The sequence below is a fragment of the Dermacentor variabilis genome, chromosome 6 (genome assembly GCF_050947875.1).
Source record: "Dermacentor variabilis isolate Ectoservices chromosome 6, ASM5094787v1, whole genome shotgun sequence".
NCBI classification, from domain to species: Eukaryota; Metazoa; Arthropoda; class Arachnida; order Ixodida; family Ixodidae; genus Dermacentor; species Dermacentor variabilis.
The window spans coordinates 101,749,841-101,769,117 of record NC_134573.1 but is presented as its reverse complement, the minus strand read 5'-3'; the positions used below and the strand labels follow the sequence as shown (position 1 = coordinate 101,769,117).

The window sequence follows — 19,277 nt, the reverse complement described above, 5'->3', positions numbered from 1 at the left end:
ATTTACTACAGTAATTACGTCATAACGTTCTTACGTTCTTTCGCTTCTTTTTTCTTCTACTAATGTACTCTAGATGGCCAGAAATGAATGCCAACAATTTTTTTTTAAATTGTCCTTGATGGTGGATCTGTGTTTCGGCATTACAGGTCTAAAAGTATAGACGGATGGGGCGAGACACAACATTACAAAACAATCATAAAAAAAGAAGAATTCTGTGGCACTTGCGCCGCATCCTTAAAAACATTCTGAAGTTTCACGTGCCAGATCTGCGATCTGATGAGGCACGCCGTGGTGGAGGACTCCGGATGAATTTCGACCACGTCGGTTTCATTATTGTGCGCCCAATGAAACGGGCGTTTTTTCGCATTTCGCGCCCCTTGGAAATGCGGCCGCGCCGTGACCGGAGATTTGATGCCGCCATATGGCACTTAGCAGCACAACACCAAGGAGACGTTTAAGCCACCACGGCGGGTGCGCCGCCTTCTCGAGGCGGTGCGAGACGTCGCAAACTGACTGGGTACTTGCTCTGAGCAAGTTTGTTTAATATAGTTTCTGAATCAGGGCGAAATCGGTAGCAGCAAAGTGTACGATGAAAGCAAATTCTTTAAAGAGTTCGGCCGTTCTGATAATTCGCACCATGTTTTTCCTTCCCTTAACTGCTCTGTTTTCTATGCTGACTTTTCTTTTTTTTTTCACACTCCGCTTTCCTGCATCCCTTGCAGGAACTGAACGCGCTGGGCGCGGCGAATGTGATCACGGCCTTCCTGGGCTGTTACCCGTGCGCCGTGTCTCTGTCGCGGAGCTCCGTTCAAGAGAAAGCCGGCGGACAGACGCAGGTAAAGAGCGCGGATGCATATGTGCTGTTTGGGTTTGACGACGTTTCAGAGCGCCAAGTGCCTTTAGGCTCTTCACACGTTTACCGTGGTCTATAAGCTTTTAGAGGTACACATTTTCACATTCTGGTGCAATGAGAAGTTATCATGTTTTATTCTTCTACTCTATGTGTTTTCTCCACCCACGTAGATAAGAATGAATGTTTTATAGCCTGCTTTTGAGACATATAAGAATGTCGTAGTTTCGCCCGACAGGCGAAGCATTGATTACGATAGCAATTTATTAGACAGCTATACGAATTATTAAGGATAGCAGTGTTATCGGCCGTGTAGACAGTTGTGAAAAGTTAAGTGAATTAAACATTGCCTTACTAAATAAATTAGCAAGCATGGTGTCACGCCCGCGCAGGCAAACATGAACACATTTCGCTCGACGACCGCGGCCACTCGCTGTAAGAACGCTGACGTGACAAAGAGTGGCAGGAACGGAGAGCGAATCGCCCTGCGTGCTGTCTCTCGCATCAGCGCGAACCAGGCGAGCGAGAACACAGCATACACGAGGCCATCAGCTATCTCGGGTTGCTATCCCTTCCTTTGCATCGCTGCAGGTTGCTTCGAAGATAGAGCACGCGCGGCCGTGCTAAGCTGCTGCATGCACAGGAAGCGGGAAAGGAGAAGAGGGAAAGCGCGCCGATCTATGCCTAAAGCACCTTAAACTTCGTAAAGTAGTGCCACGCTTTGAAGAATGCCGTCTCCTCCTCGCGCAGTCTGGGCGAGGCCGACCCCGCGTCGCTATTGGCCTAATAGCATCACGTGGGCCGTCGCGCGTGCATCAGCGCCATTTTTGCTCGAGAAGCGTCTACGGAGTGGCGAGGAGCGCATGTTGCTACGCTCGAGCTGTGTAGGCGGCGCCACGGTCGAGAAGGGAGCGTGAAACAGAGGAGAAACGAGGAGGAGTGAAGGCGGAGGAGTGGCGCTACTTTACGAAGTTTAAGGGGTTTTACCTGTACCCCCTCCCCCCTCCAAGCGCGTACACATCTCCCTTCTCCTCCCCCTCCTCCCTCTTAGCGCGCGGGAGATCAAGTCACAAAGCTCCTCGGCTCACCATTGCACGCTTTCCCTCGCACCCACAGTATACGGCGCGCGGCCGCTATCTTGTCGCGCGTGTATCTTATACTGAACACCACGGCGACGACGACAGTGAATATTCGCCTCGAGTGTTCACGTAATTGCTATCGCAATAAATAAAAAAGTGAAAAAAGTGTGATGCGGTGGAGTGATTTGCGCGATTGTTTCACGCTTTTCGTGAATTCTTTCATTTCAGATCTCAGCGTTAATAGCGTCGGGTATTCTTATCATCGTCATGGTGGCGGCTGGACCGCTCTTCAGGACACTGCCGAACGTGAGTTTCGTGCCCCCGAACTATATCTGCGAATGAATTTAGGCGCCCGTACCAACGCCGAGAAGGCGGCAGAGTGCCATTCGTGCGTAGAACTATAGAGACATGGATGCATCACAGAGAAAGGCAGGGGAAATTATTTGCATTACAAGCGTACAGTTCAGCCACACTGCTCTGCAAATGCAACACTTCATGCCTCCCCCCTCCCACCTTATGTGGTTAAAAGGGCATTCACTTGAGGCTGAGCATATGCAGGACCTGGTTGTAGAGGTACAATAATCTGCCACTTGAGCCAAAAGATTATTATTATTATTATTATTATTATTATTATTATTATTATTATTATTATTATTATTATTATTATGGCTTGTCTATGAATGGTAGAAACGCTGGAAAAGGGGTTTCTTTGAGTTTTCGCGAAACAGAATTGTGTTTTCTGCCACTTGAGCCAAAAGCTTTTTACTATTATTGTTGTTGTTGTTGTTGTTTGAATAAGCCACGCCCATACCTTACCTCCGTTTTAGTTGGAACCTTCCGTTAGACGAACTCATCGCGCTTACTTTGTTGCTTTCATAACTGTGCTTAACGAATTCAACTGGCGCTAGTCAACAGAATTTAGTTCCTTGTATGATCGCGCGTGTTTGTAAAAATGTAAATGTTTTATCTTATATGACAGTGCACTGTGTTAATGCTAATTATGCACCCTTTACTATTCTTGATTTCAGTGTATCTTATCTGCAGTCATCATAGTAGCCCTTAAAGGGATGTTGTTTCAAGTTAAGGACTGCGTCAACACGTGGAAGGTGTCACGACTGGACGCGGTAAGTATGCTATTCGAACTATAATGAAATGAGAAATACGGCCGGCATGTCGTTTCATACTAAGTTCGTTCCAACTCCCGGTTGCTCAAGTCGCACTCTTTCTTTTCTGTTCAAGCTCACCTGGATAATCACGTTCATGTCCGTCGTTTTACTTGACATCGACATCGGCATCGCCGCAGGCATCGGCTTCTCCGTCGTCACCGTCATTCTGCGAACGCTGGTGTAAGTTCCCTGCTTTGAGCATGCGCGTGTGCATTGATTGCTTAGCTGGTTGTCTAAATTTTGAGGCTGCTTTTTTTGAAGTATGTTCTTATGCAAAAAGTCAGAATCTAAAGAAAGTGAACTTGTCATTTTGGATGCCTTTAAATTCGCTTCCGTTACTCTTTATGACCGGCGCGTCACCATATGCAACCCTGCGCCATATTGAAAGTACACAGTTACATGTATAAGAAGGCTTCCATCGTTCTTTGTTTTATGCTTACTTCAAGCCTCCTCAGAAGACGGGACTTAGGTCGCTGAAAATCTATTGAAATCTATTCTAATAAATGCTGTATTCATTCATTTTAAATAAGGCTCACTTCCTCATTCTCTCTCTTTCTCGGACACGTATTTACTTGCGTGAATTGCTTTGTAGCTACAAAATCAAGAAGGGGACCGACAGATGGAGTAGCACACTGTGGAGAAGTAGTTGTAATAGTTGCAAACAGAGATGAAGTGCTTCAGAAAGGCCATCCTTTCCGAGGCTACCATGCGCTCTGCAAACAAATCTCCTTATTTTACATTTGTTTGACCCTTTCGTGCTTTGAGTTTCGGAGCCCCTTAGAAATTGTGGCTCGCCGTGTATATTTAGTTAGAGGAAACGTTGTAACATTTCCTGCAAGAGAAAGCAGAGCAGAAGCAAGACGAAAAAACCAAATGGAGGCTCATGCCTCAAGATAGAGGCATGATAACTGATAACTAGCGTGATAACTAACGACTGGGCATGATAACTAACAACTGCGATAAAGAGCAGGAAAAAATTTAATTGTTAGCACTTCATACTGTGCGGTAGGTCCAATGTGCAAAACGTTTGCACGCGATAAATGGAAAGTAAACCGTTGATTTTACTATTTCTTTTTTTCGAACACAAGAAAGTTATTCTAGAAATCAGTAAGTTGATTTCGGTGCTCCAATAGTTCAAGAAAGTTCCCCTTGTGTGTCTTTTGAACTGTGCTTGCATCTCGTTTTGCTCGATTCTGAACGTTTATTGAAGCTCACTAGCATGACACGATACGATATGTTCGTAAACGCTGCCGCTCTCGCCAAGTTTCTTCACTCATATGATATGTCGCAGTGATGACACGAACTGGCCCCCTTGTTTTGATTTCCTGCACAGTCTTGAACCTCTTTCTTTCTCGCAGTGCCGTACTACGGCAATGTCTTCTTTTTTTTCCCTCTTCATCGGCCGAAATAATAGCATCACCTTAATGCAGGCCTTACGTCTCTTTCCTGGGAAACGTTCCTGACTCGGACATCTATTTGGACGTTAAACGATATAAAAAGGTAAGCGCTATACATTTTACAGCGTAGCGCATTGTCGAGTGTGCGTCATTCCGAGTAGATGTATTATTACGATTGTACGGACCTCTGTGCAATCATAAAAACGCCCGTCTGCTAAAGTTTTCTTTTTGTTTTTTTAATGAAAGAAAGCTTTCCTAACTACGCTCGTTGCCGAACGCGAATATTTTTATGACTCTTTCCCAAGACAAACTTGACAGCATTGTTTAACGAGAGCTTAAAGCTGCCTAAGCTGGTTTTCGTTCAACCGAACAAACCGCGCAGGTGACGCGTGAGCCGTCCTCTGCACTGAACAGCTTGTCTTAGGTATTCTTGCTGATGCCACACGACTGACATCCCACGTCTCTGCAACGGCTGCAGCTTTAGAAACTTTTTTTTTCTTCTTCTCTCGACTTCTCGATCAATAACGCTGACTCTATGTAAGCTCGTCATGTTTTTGAAGTCCTTCTATGCACTGTTTCTTTTTAGCCTTATTAATGCTTAGCCACCTTGCCCAAGCCCCTCTACCTTCATATTGTCACCCATATTGTCAGGTAGCCTATTCTTTACGACTGTTTGCTCCTATCATGCAACAGTAGTTTACAGATCGAAAAGTATTTGCTGTGCCCACGCCGTTGTACGTTCTGTTACGCCGTCATCATCACCGCAATGTCGCCAGTGACGACATCGTCGTGTCGTAGTCACAGCACCTCCTCATTCTGGTCTTCACCCTCGCCATATGGCCTACAATAAGCAAAACTTCGCTCACCACCGTCACTGGGGTCTTACGGTAGCCCTTTGGGCCATTGGTGGTGTCCAAAACGTGGCAGCGGTGATGTGTTTGCGGCTCCTGCAAACGCTTCCGGCGCTTGCCGTACACACAGGCATGGCCTTCGAGATTGGCTTCCGTTTCTCTGAGAGAACCGTCGCTGTGGGGCTCATTTGAAAACCGTCATGGACCTAGGTTCTACTGGGAGCCTAATGATCTTACTGCGCTATCGCTGAGCGTCGGCATTTGGCAATGTGTGCGGAGTTTTTAGCGGCACTCATGGGCTGTAAGCTTGGTGAAGTCTCTGCATCCTCAGTGGGCAATGGACGAAAACGACGTTGAGTGCATTGCAAGCATGGAGGAATGATTCTGTTTCTTTCCTCCACGATTGCAAACAAGTTGTTCTTGAAAGAGCTTGGCGTCCAGAAGATGATGGCATTTGCTATGATATCCTGCTGATTTCGGTGTGATCAGTTCTGACCCAAAAAAGAATTGCTGGTTAGTTTTTTATTTTAGTTTAGTTTAGCTCAGTTTATTTTTGCACTGAATGTGGTTATTTTTCCCAGGCTCACGAGATTCCGCGGGTCAAGATCTTCCACTTCAGCTCGGCGCTGTACTTCGCCAACAGGGACGTGTTCAAGAACAGTCTCATGGAAGCCATCATCGGCAACAGCGAGTAAGTTTGCTGTTGGGGGACTTGCACTGTCACCTGCACAGGGGTGAAAGCCCCTGTCCAAATGTGTGTTCTGCGAGGTCGAAGCTGATTCATGACAGCGATAGTGCTTGTATTTTGTCGGCCCTCTGTAGGGCCTGGCATGAAAGGGAAGTACGAGGGCTATTCTTTTTTTTTTTTCAATATACGATCGGTCGCGTAATCAAAACCACAGTGAAAATCTAAACTGTTTTATTTGGAACATTTTGATACACTTCCCAGCTACTTGTCTACATAGTCGCCGCTCTGAGTGAGGCATCTGTCGTAGTGTGGCGCCAACTTTCCCGTACCCTCGCCATAGAATGCAGCTGGCTGTGCTTTCAGCCAATTCTGTACGCTATTATGCAGCTCCTTGTCTGGCTCAAACCCTTACCCTCCTAGGCACCATGTCATGTGAGCAAAGAGATGGTAATCAGAGGAAGCCAAGTCCGGGATGTACGGTGACTGATCAAACATTTCCCGTGGAAAACACCGTAGGCGCTTCTTTGTTGCAGCTGCACTGTGGGGCCGCGCGTTTTCACAAATAAGGACAATGCCTGATGAGAACATTCCTCTTCACTTGTTCTGAATTGCCTTTCGTACACGTTCAAGAGCCACGTTGTACGAGGCTGCAGTGACACTTAACAATCTTACAAGGTTGAAGTGATTGTCGTGCCACGTTGCGTGAATTCCACCAAGAGAGCATCATTACTGCCCTAGGACACAGTATCCATACACTTCCGGCTGGGGAACGTTCGCTTGAACTTCTTTGCTTTCGGGGAATCAGAATGCGTCCACTGTTTGTATTGCTATTTTGTTTCTTCAGTTTCGAAACGGACCCATGTATCGCCCCCTGTGATGTTTTTCTTCACAAAGTCTTCTTCATCGTGGTAGCGCCGGAGAAACGTTAAGGCCGCGCCCATTCGCTGTGTTTTGTGATGGTCGGTCAGCGTCTTGGGAACCCACCTCGCACAGAGTTTGCGGTGCTGGAGTCTCTCCCTCATTATGGTGTAAAGAACTGACCGTGAAATTTCGGGCAACGAATCCGCAGAAACTGTGAACCGACAATTTTCTCGAATCGCCCGATCCACTCGCCGAACAAGATCGTCGGCTGACACTCGCTTCCTTCCCTGCCCGCCTGCATCACGAACGTGTGGGCGTCCTGCTTCAAAGTTCCTGCACGTATGCCGCACTTTTGCTGTGCACTCGTGAAAGTTGTACCGTACACATTTCTGATTCGTCGATGAGAATGTCGGCGGTATTGCACCCCTTGGCATGCATAAATCGAATGACAGCACGCACTTCACACTTAGCAGGAGACTCTGTTGCTTGAGGCATGTTTACACGTGCTCACTGCGCGCCCAGAATCGACGACTGCGACCTCACGTGGTTGACGGGCACACTATAGGGACACTGCGCAACACATCTGCGCACGGCGTCGTCGGATTTTCACAGTGGTTTTTATTTCGCGACCGTTCGGACCTCGAAAAAAAATAATCCTCGTACATTAAACGCAACCTAATAGATTCGCCTTCAGCGTCAAATGAAAACTTCAAGTTCAACGTGTTATGAAAATTACAAACAGTACCTTTACGCTTATCAAGTCCTAAAAGCATACTAAAGTGTTTAGAGCTAAATAAGTTTAGAGCAGGGTAGTGTGCCTTCAAAGCTCAGATTTCAATTCGTTTGACGGAAAGCAGATTGTCCCTCAATAAACCAGAAGCAAAAGTTTTGATACCTCGGCACTGCAGCTCCAGAAGTGCACCTACTGAGACCTCTTGGGGTCTGTTGCTTGGTGCCCGCGTAACTGAATGCGTATCGGAGTTCAGCAAATTGAAAATTTCTCGCAGAAACGTAATTAACAAATTAGGGTTTCATTGGTATATGTAACAACAACCTAACTGAGAGCATATTAGGCAAATTTCAGCTCTGTTGTAATAAAATGCTCGGTTCCTGGGCAGGTTAATTGCATCAATAGGTCATCCATTTAAATTATCAGCACTGGAGTTTTATTGCCACATAGCAGAAATTTGCCACTCTGCCTTTTTTTTTAATTAAAGAAAAGCAAACAAAATAACAAGGTAGCACCGATGTTAGAATATGTGTTGCATGAGTTATTGTGAGGTAGAAGGTAAAAAAATGTCCCCCTTACATGATAAAAAGAACTAAAGTCAGCAAGACACTTTCGTTTACTGCCGTTACGACCTGTCAGAGGGGATACGTTAGGGGCATCCCAGATGTCGTTATTGCTTCGAAATAGAAGCACCAGACAAAAGTCTTAGAAGAGCGGTTTTTTGACCCATTCAAATAGCCAAACGAAAGTGTGAGTTGGAAAAGTCAGGCTGCTTTTCCTGAAAAAGTCGGAAGTGCCGCTATGCCTCTGGCAAAAAGTGCAGCGTCGTGAATTCGTTCGCTCTTTAGAGGAGGTACAAAGGGATGCAAGTACAGATCGCTCATGTTGACTCTCAGGGCAGCATGTGCGACGATGCCCGGGCAGTCCACCACTGTTATGTTCAAATTCGTTTAGACAACTACGGAACAATGGCCAAAACAGCACTGATAACGCCGGCTGTCACCATATATACATAGCTTTCTGGCGCCTCCGTAGAATGTATTTACTTATTACTTACCTTCAGTGCCCGAAGGCGTCACAAAAGGGAGTGATGAAAGATGAAAAAAAAGGTAGTACAAATCATATGCGATTGGTGCGGGCGGGGGCAACATTTTTCGGGATCTAGGAACGTGTGTCAAGCTGCATTCTTGCACAGCCTCTGACTAAGCAAGCGCCTGGCATCGCGCACTAGCATGCACACGAACGCGACAGGATGCGTGCGCACGCGCAATGCCTCGACGCCAGTCGCTTGCTACGCCAGAGGGCGCAAGCATGCAGCTTGGCAGGCGCTCGCAGATTCCGAAAAATTCTTTCCCTGCGTGCGCATGCAGCCATGTTAAATGGCAGATCTTAATGTGAAAGCGTTGAGAATGGTGACGGTGGAGTTGGGCACGCGGTTTCATTCATTGGATGGCTTGGGTATGAAAGAGTAATAAGAAGAAAAAAAAACCACATTAGTTTGACAATGAGGGACATCCACTTTCTAGCGATGATTAGTATGAGATTAGCTGGCTCATTAAGGCGCTCATCTTTCAGGTGTGGATCATGAGAAATTTTCGGGAACAAGGATAAACGGGACATTTTTACTGTACTGGGAGAGCTTAGGAAACTGCGGAGTGACATTCATCCAAGGTGCGATGAAAAATCGGAAATAATTTGAGAGAATAAAACGCGTTACTACGGTGCTCTACTGTTTCTTTATTGATTAGTAAGCGATTCTTGACGGGCATTTCACAGCGTACCTTCAAACTCAAGCTTAGCATTTTAAAGTGTCTTGTATAGTAGTGTTTGTTGAAGAGACGACCATGGCTTTTAATATATTGCGGCCGAAAGAACGCTATTTCGTATACGGGCCAAAAATCACGTATTAGGCAATACGATAAGTACGCTAGCGTTATTGCTTTGAAACAACTCAGTATTTGGGTGCAGCTGGAAATTCCGATCACTACTTTGCTGCCGGCTTCTATACAACCGAGTGAGCGCGTGAATTTGTTCTGAATAATATGGTTTCAAGTATATTCTGTCTTTCCTTACCGCAGTGAAACGCGCAGTCTTCTCGAAGACCAAGGGAAATACAACGCTGCCGATGAAGGATCCATAGCGGCTGTCATCCTGGATTGCTCAGCTTGCGTCTACATCGACTCCTCGGGAATCGAAACGCTAAAAGAGGTGAGCGTCGTCCCTTTGGACACCAACGGGACATAGCTAAACGCTGCTACAGTTGACGTCACCAGATAAGAGTGACGTCACCAGTTACTGTGTGGATACCCTTTACGCAGTCGTTTAGAGAGTTTTAGATTAGGGCCGGGATACAAGCAGCTTGTGCACCCAAGAGCCCAAAGACTGCTTGGGTTTTGCTGTGACGCGAACGGAACGTAAACCTCTTCCTTCCTCTAATGTAACGTTCTCCACTCGGGAGTTTTCGAAATAGCGTCTCTAAGCGAAGACTCTGCGTACCAAAACACCCAGACGCGTTTGCACGCTTTCTTTAGGTTCTCCTGCACTCTTTGCGTTCTTTCTTACACCTGGTCGATAACGTGCCCCAACACTGGGTCACATGTGTAAGATTTAGAAATATGGGACGCTAGGTTAGGGGACGTTATCAGTCCCGAAGCCATGCACGTGCTTTGAGAGACGCCGCAATTGGAGACGCAAGGAAGCTACGGATATTACTTCTGACGAGGTCGCTTCTTTAACTTGCGCCCAACTGAAGCACCAGTGCACGGTCGTTTCTGCTGCATTCTTCTCACTACCGGAATGCTGCTATAACGGCTGAGAATTGAACCCGCAACCTTGAGCTCAACCGCTGGTCGTTGTAGCCGCTAAGCTACCGCGGTAGGCGACATCATTATTATTATTATTATTATTATTATTATTATTATTATTATTATTATTATTATTATTATTATTATTATTATTATTATTATTATTATTATCATCATTATTATTGCGACACAATGGGAATGAAGACTGCACCTCAAAATGTCGGCTGCATTTTTTTTTCAGAGAGGCAGACATTAAGGTTGGGCCACTTAATGTTGAGTGGTCAGTGAGCATTGTGAGTAAAAACAGGTTAAATGTCTTGTCGACGACGCTACGACACCGACATTATTGGCACAAGTACAGCTGAAACTCGCTCGTTTATTTTGACAAGGCGACAGGAAAAAATAAAACGCACACTCACAAGAAACGATATAAACCCTATACCAGTGGAGGTTAAAGCAGCAGTTCACATTAGAAAATTGAACTGCATATCTAATGTCCATCATTGCGTTCTGGCCTTTACCCTGCCTTTTCTTCGCGCGCGCGCTTGTGTGTGTGTGTGTGTGCGTGTGCGTGTGCGTGTGCGTGCGTGCGTGCGTGCGTGCGTGTGTGCGTGTGTGTGTGTGTGTGTGTGTGTGTGTGTGTGTGTGTGTGTGTGTGTGTGTGTGTGTGTGTGTGTGTGTGTGTGTGTGTGTGTGTGTGTGTGTGTGTGTGTGTGTGTGTGTGTGTGTGTGTTGCCGCTTTGCTGTAAGAGCTCCGTGGTTCAAAAATTCATAAGTATTGCGGAGGTTGATTCTCAGTAATGTTGATGTTTTCTTTCTGCACTTGAACGTAGTCGTGTCAGTGTTAGTTGGTATCTATAGCCATGTGCTTTATTTTTTCACCGCAGATTCTGAAAGAGCTTAGAGACTCGCAAGTCGTCGTCTACTTCGCTTGTTGTTCAGGTGAGCTGCGAACCCTATAATACATTTTTACGCCTGTATACCAAGTTTTCCACCCTTAGTATTCGGCATGACACCAGAGCAGTTTTCTTCGAGTCAAAATGCAGATACTTTCATCCAGCTTTGCACACCTGCGGCTTCCTATGCAATGGCCTGCATACGAAGAGCCAGAACTGCCGCTGGTTTTGAAATTTGGCAGAACGTTTACGTGCCTCGTGCCTGAATTAAGTTGTAAGAGCATGTACAATGCGTCCCTATGAGCCAGTGACGAATATGGCGTCCTGAGTGTGTTTTGAAAATTTAATACCTGATATTATTATTTTATTTCACGATAACGTTTGAGTTGCACTCAAAAAAGTAATGGCGTTTTTTTTTTCATTACCTTGTTTGTGGCGCTTGTTGAAAAATATTACCTCGTATGTCACTACCTCACCTAAACGTCACTTCTGACATCGCCTGTCACTTCTTTTTTCTTCGCGATCGCAGACATGACCTCGCTGATTTTAATCTTAAATTGACATCAAAATCACGTTTCATCATACAAATCCATTTTTTCTAATAATCTCTGAGCAAAGCTATTATCCCAAAAGCGAAGCGTCGCTTCAAACGTTGTTATGACGTCAACCTTCCGTAGGTTCAGAAGCGTTAACTGTTGGGCCAGTTGGTGCATCACGTAATGTCGCCGAGCGGAAATAAGGGCAGAAAGAAACCACGTGGACAGGACAGACGCTCTGTCCTGTCCTGCGTCCGTCGTGCTTCTCACTCGCCCAGTTCAGCTAACTTTGATCGGCAACTGCTCCTACGCGAACTTCTTCTCATCGCTTCGTTCCTGTTCTGTTTTCTTCGCAGTGCCTACGTACAAGGTGCTACTGCGCTCTGACATCCTGGAGATGTTCAGCACACCCATCGTGTTCCCGACCATCCACGACGCGGTGCTGCATCTACCGGCCACCATCAGGCCGCCCTCCCAGTGACCGTCGTGCGAACAGACCGACCGAGCGGGCCGAAGCCGAAAGCCATCGTAGTGGCCAAGAGGAGGTTCGGTCACAGACAGCCGGCCCAGCACTGTCTGGCGGCCGCTTCAGCCCGAGTGCTTTGCGAGAGAGCGCCGAGAAAGAAAAAAAAGTGCCATAGGACTAAGACACAGCGTGGGGAAAGCATCGGAGTGCTGCAGCGAAGCCGAAAGAGAAAAATGCGGTAGTGCCGCGCCAGGGATGAGCTGAGGAAGAGCCCCTCTTCACGCGGCAATGCGCTAGGCTACTGTATTTTTCTCGTTCTTTCATTTTGCATATCACGGGCGCCCGCCAGCCCAACTCTGAAGGATGAGCTTTCGAAAGGCAACGTTTGCACTTTTGGTTCATGTCGCGCAGAGCGAAACGCGCTTCTTTCGATCATTTCGCTACGGAAATCGCGCCACTCCAGCGCGGGGTGTGCCTGATGCGACTGGGGAAAAAAAAAAGAACACGCGAAAGAAAGCGTCTGTTTTCCGTCGGTCCACATCCGGGAGCGAGGCAGCATTTTCGATGCAGGCACTTAACCTGCGTGATCAATATTTAAGGCGTCATTGCGTTACTCGCTTCATTTATTAACGTTCTCGTGCGGTCAGTCTGGCCCGCCGTTTCAGCGAGCCCCAAGTAACCAGCTCAGCTGGAATATTTACTTTCTTCTTCCTTTCCTTTTTTTTTTTTGCGTGTGCGTCACATTTGAAAGTAGCGTACTTAGCCCAAGTAGCGGTAGCGTTGGTGCTAGGACATTGAGGCTGCAAGACGTTGCGCACGCTACAAGGACACGTCTCACGGCATAGCACTTGCGGTTGTTTTTCGTGACGTAACTCGAGGACCAGATGCTTTCCTAAGTGTTTGGTTCGGCGCGGTCTTTGCCCCATGCGCTGAAAGCCTTGATTATTGTGTTTTTATTTTGACGGTTCTATATGTATATTCCCCGTGCATACGCGATTAGTGTGATGGCCCAAAGGAAGACTGCTTAGTTCAAGTTGCTTACGGGTGCGCCATTTTCATTGTCCGAGAACGCCAACGTCAGATAGCTAGGTCTGCGCTGAGGACCAATATAAATATGTGTTGCATTTAGGGCGTAGTCTGACCTGAGGAGTAGAAGTTTTTTTTAGTACTGGATGGGAAACGTTCTTACGGGACAGCCTGCTCACGTGTGAAGCCCAGGAATAGTGTCGTGTTTTGTAACCTATTCGTGTCATGATAACGGTACGCGCGCAAGCGAGAACTAAAAAAAGAAAATAAGCGAAATACAATGTAGCGTCACAAACCAAAACAGCCAATGTGAACGTTGTTGTTGTACGTGTGGTATGTTCCAAGGAGGCAGCATGCACTAGAGCAACATTGTGATGTGTGAAAATTGTGGCAGCTTTAATGTGCACCCATGGGTCGATTGCGCTCAATCGAATGTGATAAGGGTATAACGGTTAGCAGTGTTCATAAAAAACTTGCGAAGGGAAGCACCTGGAAAGGTGCGTGCAGTTTATGCAGTCCTTAACAGTGAAGACTGCCGAAAATCAGGAGAGTGACTCTTAGAAATGCTCCCCTTCCTAGGTGAATCAGGGCCCCCACGCAGGAGCGACGTTTTCAGGAACCTGGTTCGAGGGTGCTGGTAGCATATAGTTACTCCGACCGTTCACCCAACGCTCCCCGCGAACGCTTGTTTTAGACGACGAGAAAAGTTGGCACCGATGATAGCAAAACACTCGCTACTGCTCACATATGGCAAGTCCACCGTTGGTAGGAAGGGTGAACGGCACTCAAGCAGTTTAATGTACACAAGTAAGTGTGCACGCACATAAAAGCGATCACTTTTCTAGGAGCTGACGGCGCAGGCGTACGAGACCGTGTGTTTGTAAGAGACAGAGATGGCACCAGTACAACGCGTTACATGATCACCTATACTTTTCGTATTCCACTTCATAAAGAAAACGCCGCTGTTTGGCGGCGAATAGTTTATAGTCTCTTTTTTATGTTTACTACCAGAAATCGCCGAATAAGGTGGTTTCACCAAAGAAGCAAGCGCGTCCGCATGGGCACGCGGATAATGTTTCCGACAGATAGTGAGACGGTACTCTTTTATTCTGGTGCTTTTGTCTGTCCTATGTTTTTTCGCCGTTTGTGCAAGATGTTACCTCGCGCGCGCATTAGGACATTTTGTGATCGCTCGCTCCGAACAGTCGTCGTCGCATCTTCATCGGTTTCCTTCGCGATGTTCAATTTTACCTCGATACCGAAGCGCCGCTTTTATTCTCTTACGATGCGAACGCCTCGGCCAGTGTTTCCACTCAAGGAGCGAAGCGTCGTTTCATGTATTTTTTATGATGTAAACATTTCGCGGGTGCTTGCGCGCCACGAAAAGCAAAAAGATATTCTATTTTTACGCTTTTACGCATTTCATTTCATTTACTGTGTGTGTGCGCGGGTAAAACGGTTTGCAGTGTAGACTGTGATAAGGTAGCGATACACTGTTGCATTCGAGAACGGTGCGGCAATCCGTTCTTCGCGAGTCGACACCTGCAGTGCGAGGCACAGAAGCCTCCCCATTCAGCATTACTAGTGTTGCCAACGCTTCAATGTAAACCTGACTTCTAGTGTTCACCTCCGTTTCCAGACTTCTGCGCTTGCGCAGTTTCTCCCCCATCCGCGATGTCCACAACTTTTGTATGTTGAAGCGTATTTGTTTCTTTTTTATTGATGGAACTTCTGTGCGGGTAGAAACAACAGTCCTTATACCGTCGCTGTTACCACGTGCGTCTTCGTGTTTCGAAAGCGAAAGATCCTCATTGTCTTATGATGTGCGATGCTATATTTGTTGCCATTATCATCGCTATTATCTGTCTTCTCCTGATACGTGCTGCCTGAAGCCACGAAGTGCCACGTCGGTTCAGACCGAAAACCCAGCAGGCGCGTTTCGCTAGACGCTCTGCGTGGGTGTGATGGTGACAGACGAGAGAGAGAGACCCATCCAAAATGTCGAGACCCTATTTTGTACTTGTGTAAATATATGCGCGTTTTAAGTGTTATATTATTAGTATATAGGTTTATATTGCAATAACGTGTATATGCAGACATATGTTCTATAAAAAGCAAACGTTGTTTCTCCTACAATCGTCTCCGTGTGATCATTACTCGGCCAGGATGATGAATGTTATTGTGGGGCGCTGAGTCACGGAAGCAAAAAAAAAAAAAAAATTGCTCGACAGATGCAAGCGGTTCATTTCAGTTTCTTCGACTGCTCCGTGACCAATGTAAACAACCGAATGAAGTTTATTTACATATTGCCCGCCCGCCACTTACGCAGGCACGTTGGGTAATGAAAATGACGTGGTATACGTGAATCGTGCACTTATATTTCATGTCCATCTTATTGCTCTGTCGGAACTCTGAGCATGTAAATGTAAATGAATGGAGCTGTCTTCAAGTAACCGTTATGGGATTCATGTGGTACCTCCGAAATAGGCATGCGTCGGCGATGACCATTGATCGAAATCTTGCAGCTACAGCGGCATTCCGCTCATAAACACAAGGTCGCGAGTTCGACTCACAGTTTGCGGTGACCGTTCTTTGACGGTGGTGGCGTGCAAAAGCCTGCTCACGCTGGGATTTCGGTTCATGTTACAGAACCCCAGTTGAACACCAGACGATGCTGTTTCCTACAACCCAGATGCGTGTTTCACACTTAAAACTGCAGGAATCGGTTAATGCACTGTGCCAAAGTGTTTTGCTTCATGTCGGTAGCCGCAAATCGAATACAGTCGCCACGGAATCCTAGAACGTAAAGCAACGACCACACCGCGTTTGCCGCATGTAACCACGCAGCAACTATAGTATTAGGTATGAGGGCTAATTTTTGCAACTGAGTACGAATTAATAACTCTATATTGGGCTCTCATGGGCGCTTGCGAAACGTCGTCTCCGGTGGCCCAGATTAGCCTACGTCATATAGCACTAAAGCAAGAATTTGCTAACGCATTCCGTGTTGTCCAACATGTGACGTTGCGGGCGACATGCGCCATGACAGACTAAAAGAAGACTGCATCTATGCTGCCGGACCTCTGCCTCTCTGCGTGTTGATTCATGGGCAAGTATGATACAGCATCCTGACAGAGTGGGTTTTATGCTGCAACGCTGCTCCAAATTACACTAAGGAGAAACCTGTGCGAAATTAAAACTAATGCCTACTGTCTTCGAGCTACAACATATATATATATATATATATATATATATATATATATATATATATATATATATATATACAGCTGTGGTATGTGCCTGTTCCCAGTGTGACACGAATTAACATTCGCTGTTTCGAAAATCTCAGGCACGTTGTAGTAGTTGGTTGCCACTTCTTCAAGGAAAATCCCAATGGAAAGAGCGATATTGAGATTTACAGTCGAACGCCTCTACAACGGACTGGCCTGTATTACGAAGAATTATGTTCCGGATAATTTCCCATCTTTCGTGCGTACTGTGAAGACGCCTCTACAACAAATTTACTTGCAAAACGAAGAAATTAAGGCACCCCGACGGATTTACTGTTGCTTTACAGCGAACACTGTATACGTAGCCGTGCCGCCCCGCCCCGCCCTCCGAAGACGTCACTTAGCTTATCTCAGTGCGCTAGCGTTAACAGCAGCGATAGCGATGCACTTGAAAAGCTTGCTGAATGTTAGCGAGCGTTACACATCTGCTGTACTGCTTTAGGAATGGCTCGACTTGTACGCTGCTTGTACAGCAGTGCGCGCGCGGCAGCTGACAAATACGTCTCAGTTGACGACGACGTGATCATTTTGTTCTTACGACGTCTTGAAAGCCTGCTAGAGAGAAAAGGAAGCCAGCGTCAACGAAGGCAGCAGTGGCGTAGGGCGTAAGCAAACGAGAAATGCTTGCTGCAAAGACAGGCGAGAGCTGCATTCTACTGTCTGCAGCGTTACCTGAAATCACTCCCGCGTTTCGCAGCGGAGCATGCGTGTCGTGAACCGCTATGAGGTCATATCATGGCACGCCGCCAGTGGAAGTGCTCGCAAACAAACCAACAAAACAAGTAGCGACTTATTCCACTAAGTTTCTCCTGTATTTAGGTTAACTAAACGCTTTCTCTTGTTGGACGTGTGTCTGCAGTCTGCTACAGTGCGAGTGGTACGGGGAACTAGATAATTACGGCAGGGTGACCTCTATAACGAACGATTCTGGATGTCCGAGGATTCTCGATGTCCGAAGCACTTCGTTATAAAGCCGTTTGGCTGTAGTAGTACGCTTGACATAGACACATCACTTAATAACTCAGCGCCTTGCGTGAGCGTCTGTGAGCGAGATACCGCATTGTCGTTTCGAGAAGATAATAGAGCCAGCGAAAGCCATCTCCAGCGACGTTGGGTGTATGCCGGGGGTAAGAGGCTTTTGGTTGCTCCTACTTGGTAATGCCTTCTAGGCGATACGATCATCGACTAAATCAAGCTTTTACGGGCTCGCCTAGCACAGTTCAGCGCAGCACTGCTGCGAAGGAATTGGTATGGCATATTGTTATATTTTTTCACAACGCCAATTGTTCTACCAATAAGTGTTCATCAAGTATACAGCTGTAATGTAAAAAGAAAAGAAAACATTTCAGAACTGAAAGCCCAGGTAGCTGTTGCCAGCTGTAAAACAGCGGCTTCCGGTGATTTTCTTATCTGCAGCAAGAAAGGCTGCTTGGCTGTAATGAATACTGAGTCATGAAAAAAATTGCGGCAGATCTAACGGCGCTTCTTGGAATACAAGTTAAGCGAAGCATTCTTGAATGGTTTCAGTGTTAAACTCTATTCGAAGAGACCCACGATGCACGCAACTGTGTTTTATTTTCAGCTTACCTAATTGTTTACGCATTCTGCTCAAATACAAACACAACTTAATCTTGCCTAACGGTAGTCGAGGATCAGTCGTCTGACTCCTTTGGTTGAAAAGTTTAGTATAATTTTTATAACTACTTATCTAACTACTACCGCAAGTGATTTATTAAGTATGTCTCTGTGGTAAACTCAGTCCCAAGGGAATCACTGAATTGTCGCATCGTTCCTTTATACACGATATTGCGAACGTATTGTCTGAAACACCTGCATATATGGGCGGCTGTACATATAGCTTAGATCTATCCGTACGTTGCAACGCAAAAATATAAACAAACATCACAGTATTTTCCTTTTGGTTGAAGCCATGCAAGCTGTATAGTGTGTTTTATATAGTATTTGATGTCTGTACATACGAATTCGCAGTTAAGATACACAGTCAGGTGTACCTGCGGGAAAATGCTTTCACTTCTGCAGTGACCTGCACGCGAAAAGCACGATGTTGTGCGGCGTTCAATGATATGACCAAAGAGCGCCCTGACAGGTGATGATGTGCTGTCAATGACTTCTGAATGAAGTGGGAAACGGCGTGCTAATGGTCGATGTCCCACCGGACACGCGCTGTCGGCACATATTCAAATACATTCATGCGTGGCCACCAGAGTCGCCTGCATTTGTAAAGGGGCTTAATCCAGACTCGAATACGTATACATGAGCCTACATTAAGCTTGGAAATTTGTCAAGCAACAATTGCAGGTCGCACTCTTTTGATGTTACGCAAAAGGAGGTGTTCTGATAAGTTTTTTTTTTTCTCCTTCTAGCGTCGCGGTTTAGGCTGGCGGCGCACGGGCACAGTCCTGTTTCAGGTCGACTGGCTGGCTTTTTTTCGCTGAGCTCCACCCATGCAAATACCATTGGTGTAGCAGGTTGACTTGTAGTTCCCTATTAAACGTCGCAAGAGTATGGCATATCAGTTCTGCGGAAGCCCGCAAGGTGGTGAAAGGTTGACTAAAGAGAAAATTGTCATCCGCCCGACTGTAACGCGAAGCTACAAAAGAAATGAAACAAATGTAA

At 46.3% G+C, this 19,277-nt stretch overlaps 1 protein-coding gene across 10 annotated transcripts in view; it reads left to right on the top strand.

Moving 5' to 3' along the window:
• The window catches only part of LOC142584966 (prestin-like), a 247,453-nt gene extending 234,626 nt beyond the window's left edge, over positions 1–12,827 (top strand). For all 10 annotated transcript variants that reach the window (XM_075695351.1, XM_075695360.1, XM_075695353.1 and 7 more), the window contains 9 exons: positions 723–836; positions 2,158–2,235; positions 2,958–3,053; positions 3,169–3,275; positions 4,526–4,595; positions 5,925–6,034; positions 9,701–9,830; positions 11,314–11,368; positions 12,215–12,827. In XM_075695351.1, the coding sequence (XP_075551466.1) occupies positions 723–836; positions 2,158–2,235; positions 2,958–3,053; positions 3,169–3,275; positions 4,526–4,595; positions 5,925–6,034; positions 9,701–9,830; positions 11,314–11,368; positions 12,215–12,339 (885 nt within the window). In that variant the 3' untranslated portion in view covers positions 12,340–12,827. The remainder of the gene's footprint in view (positions 1–722; positions 837–2,157; positions 2,236–2,957; positions 3,054–3,168; positions 3,276–4,525; positions 4,596–5,924; positions 6,035–9,700; positions 9,831–11,313; positions 11,369–12,214) is intronic.
• The last annotated feature ends 6,450 nt before the right edge of the window (positions 12,828–19,277 follow it).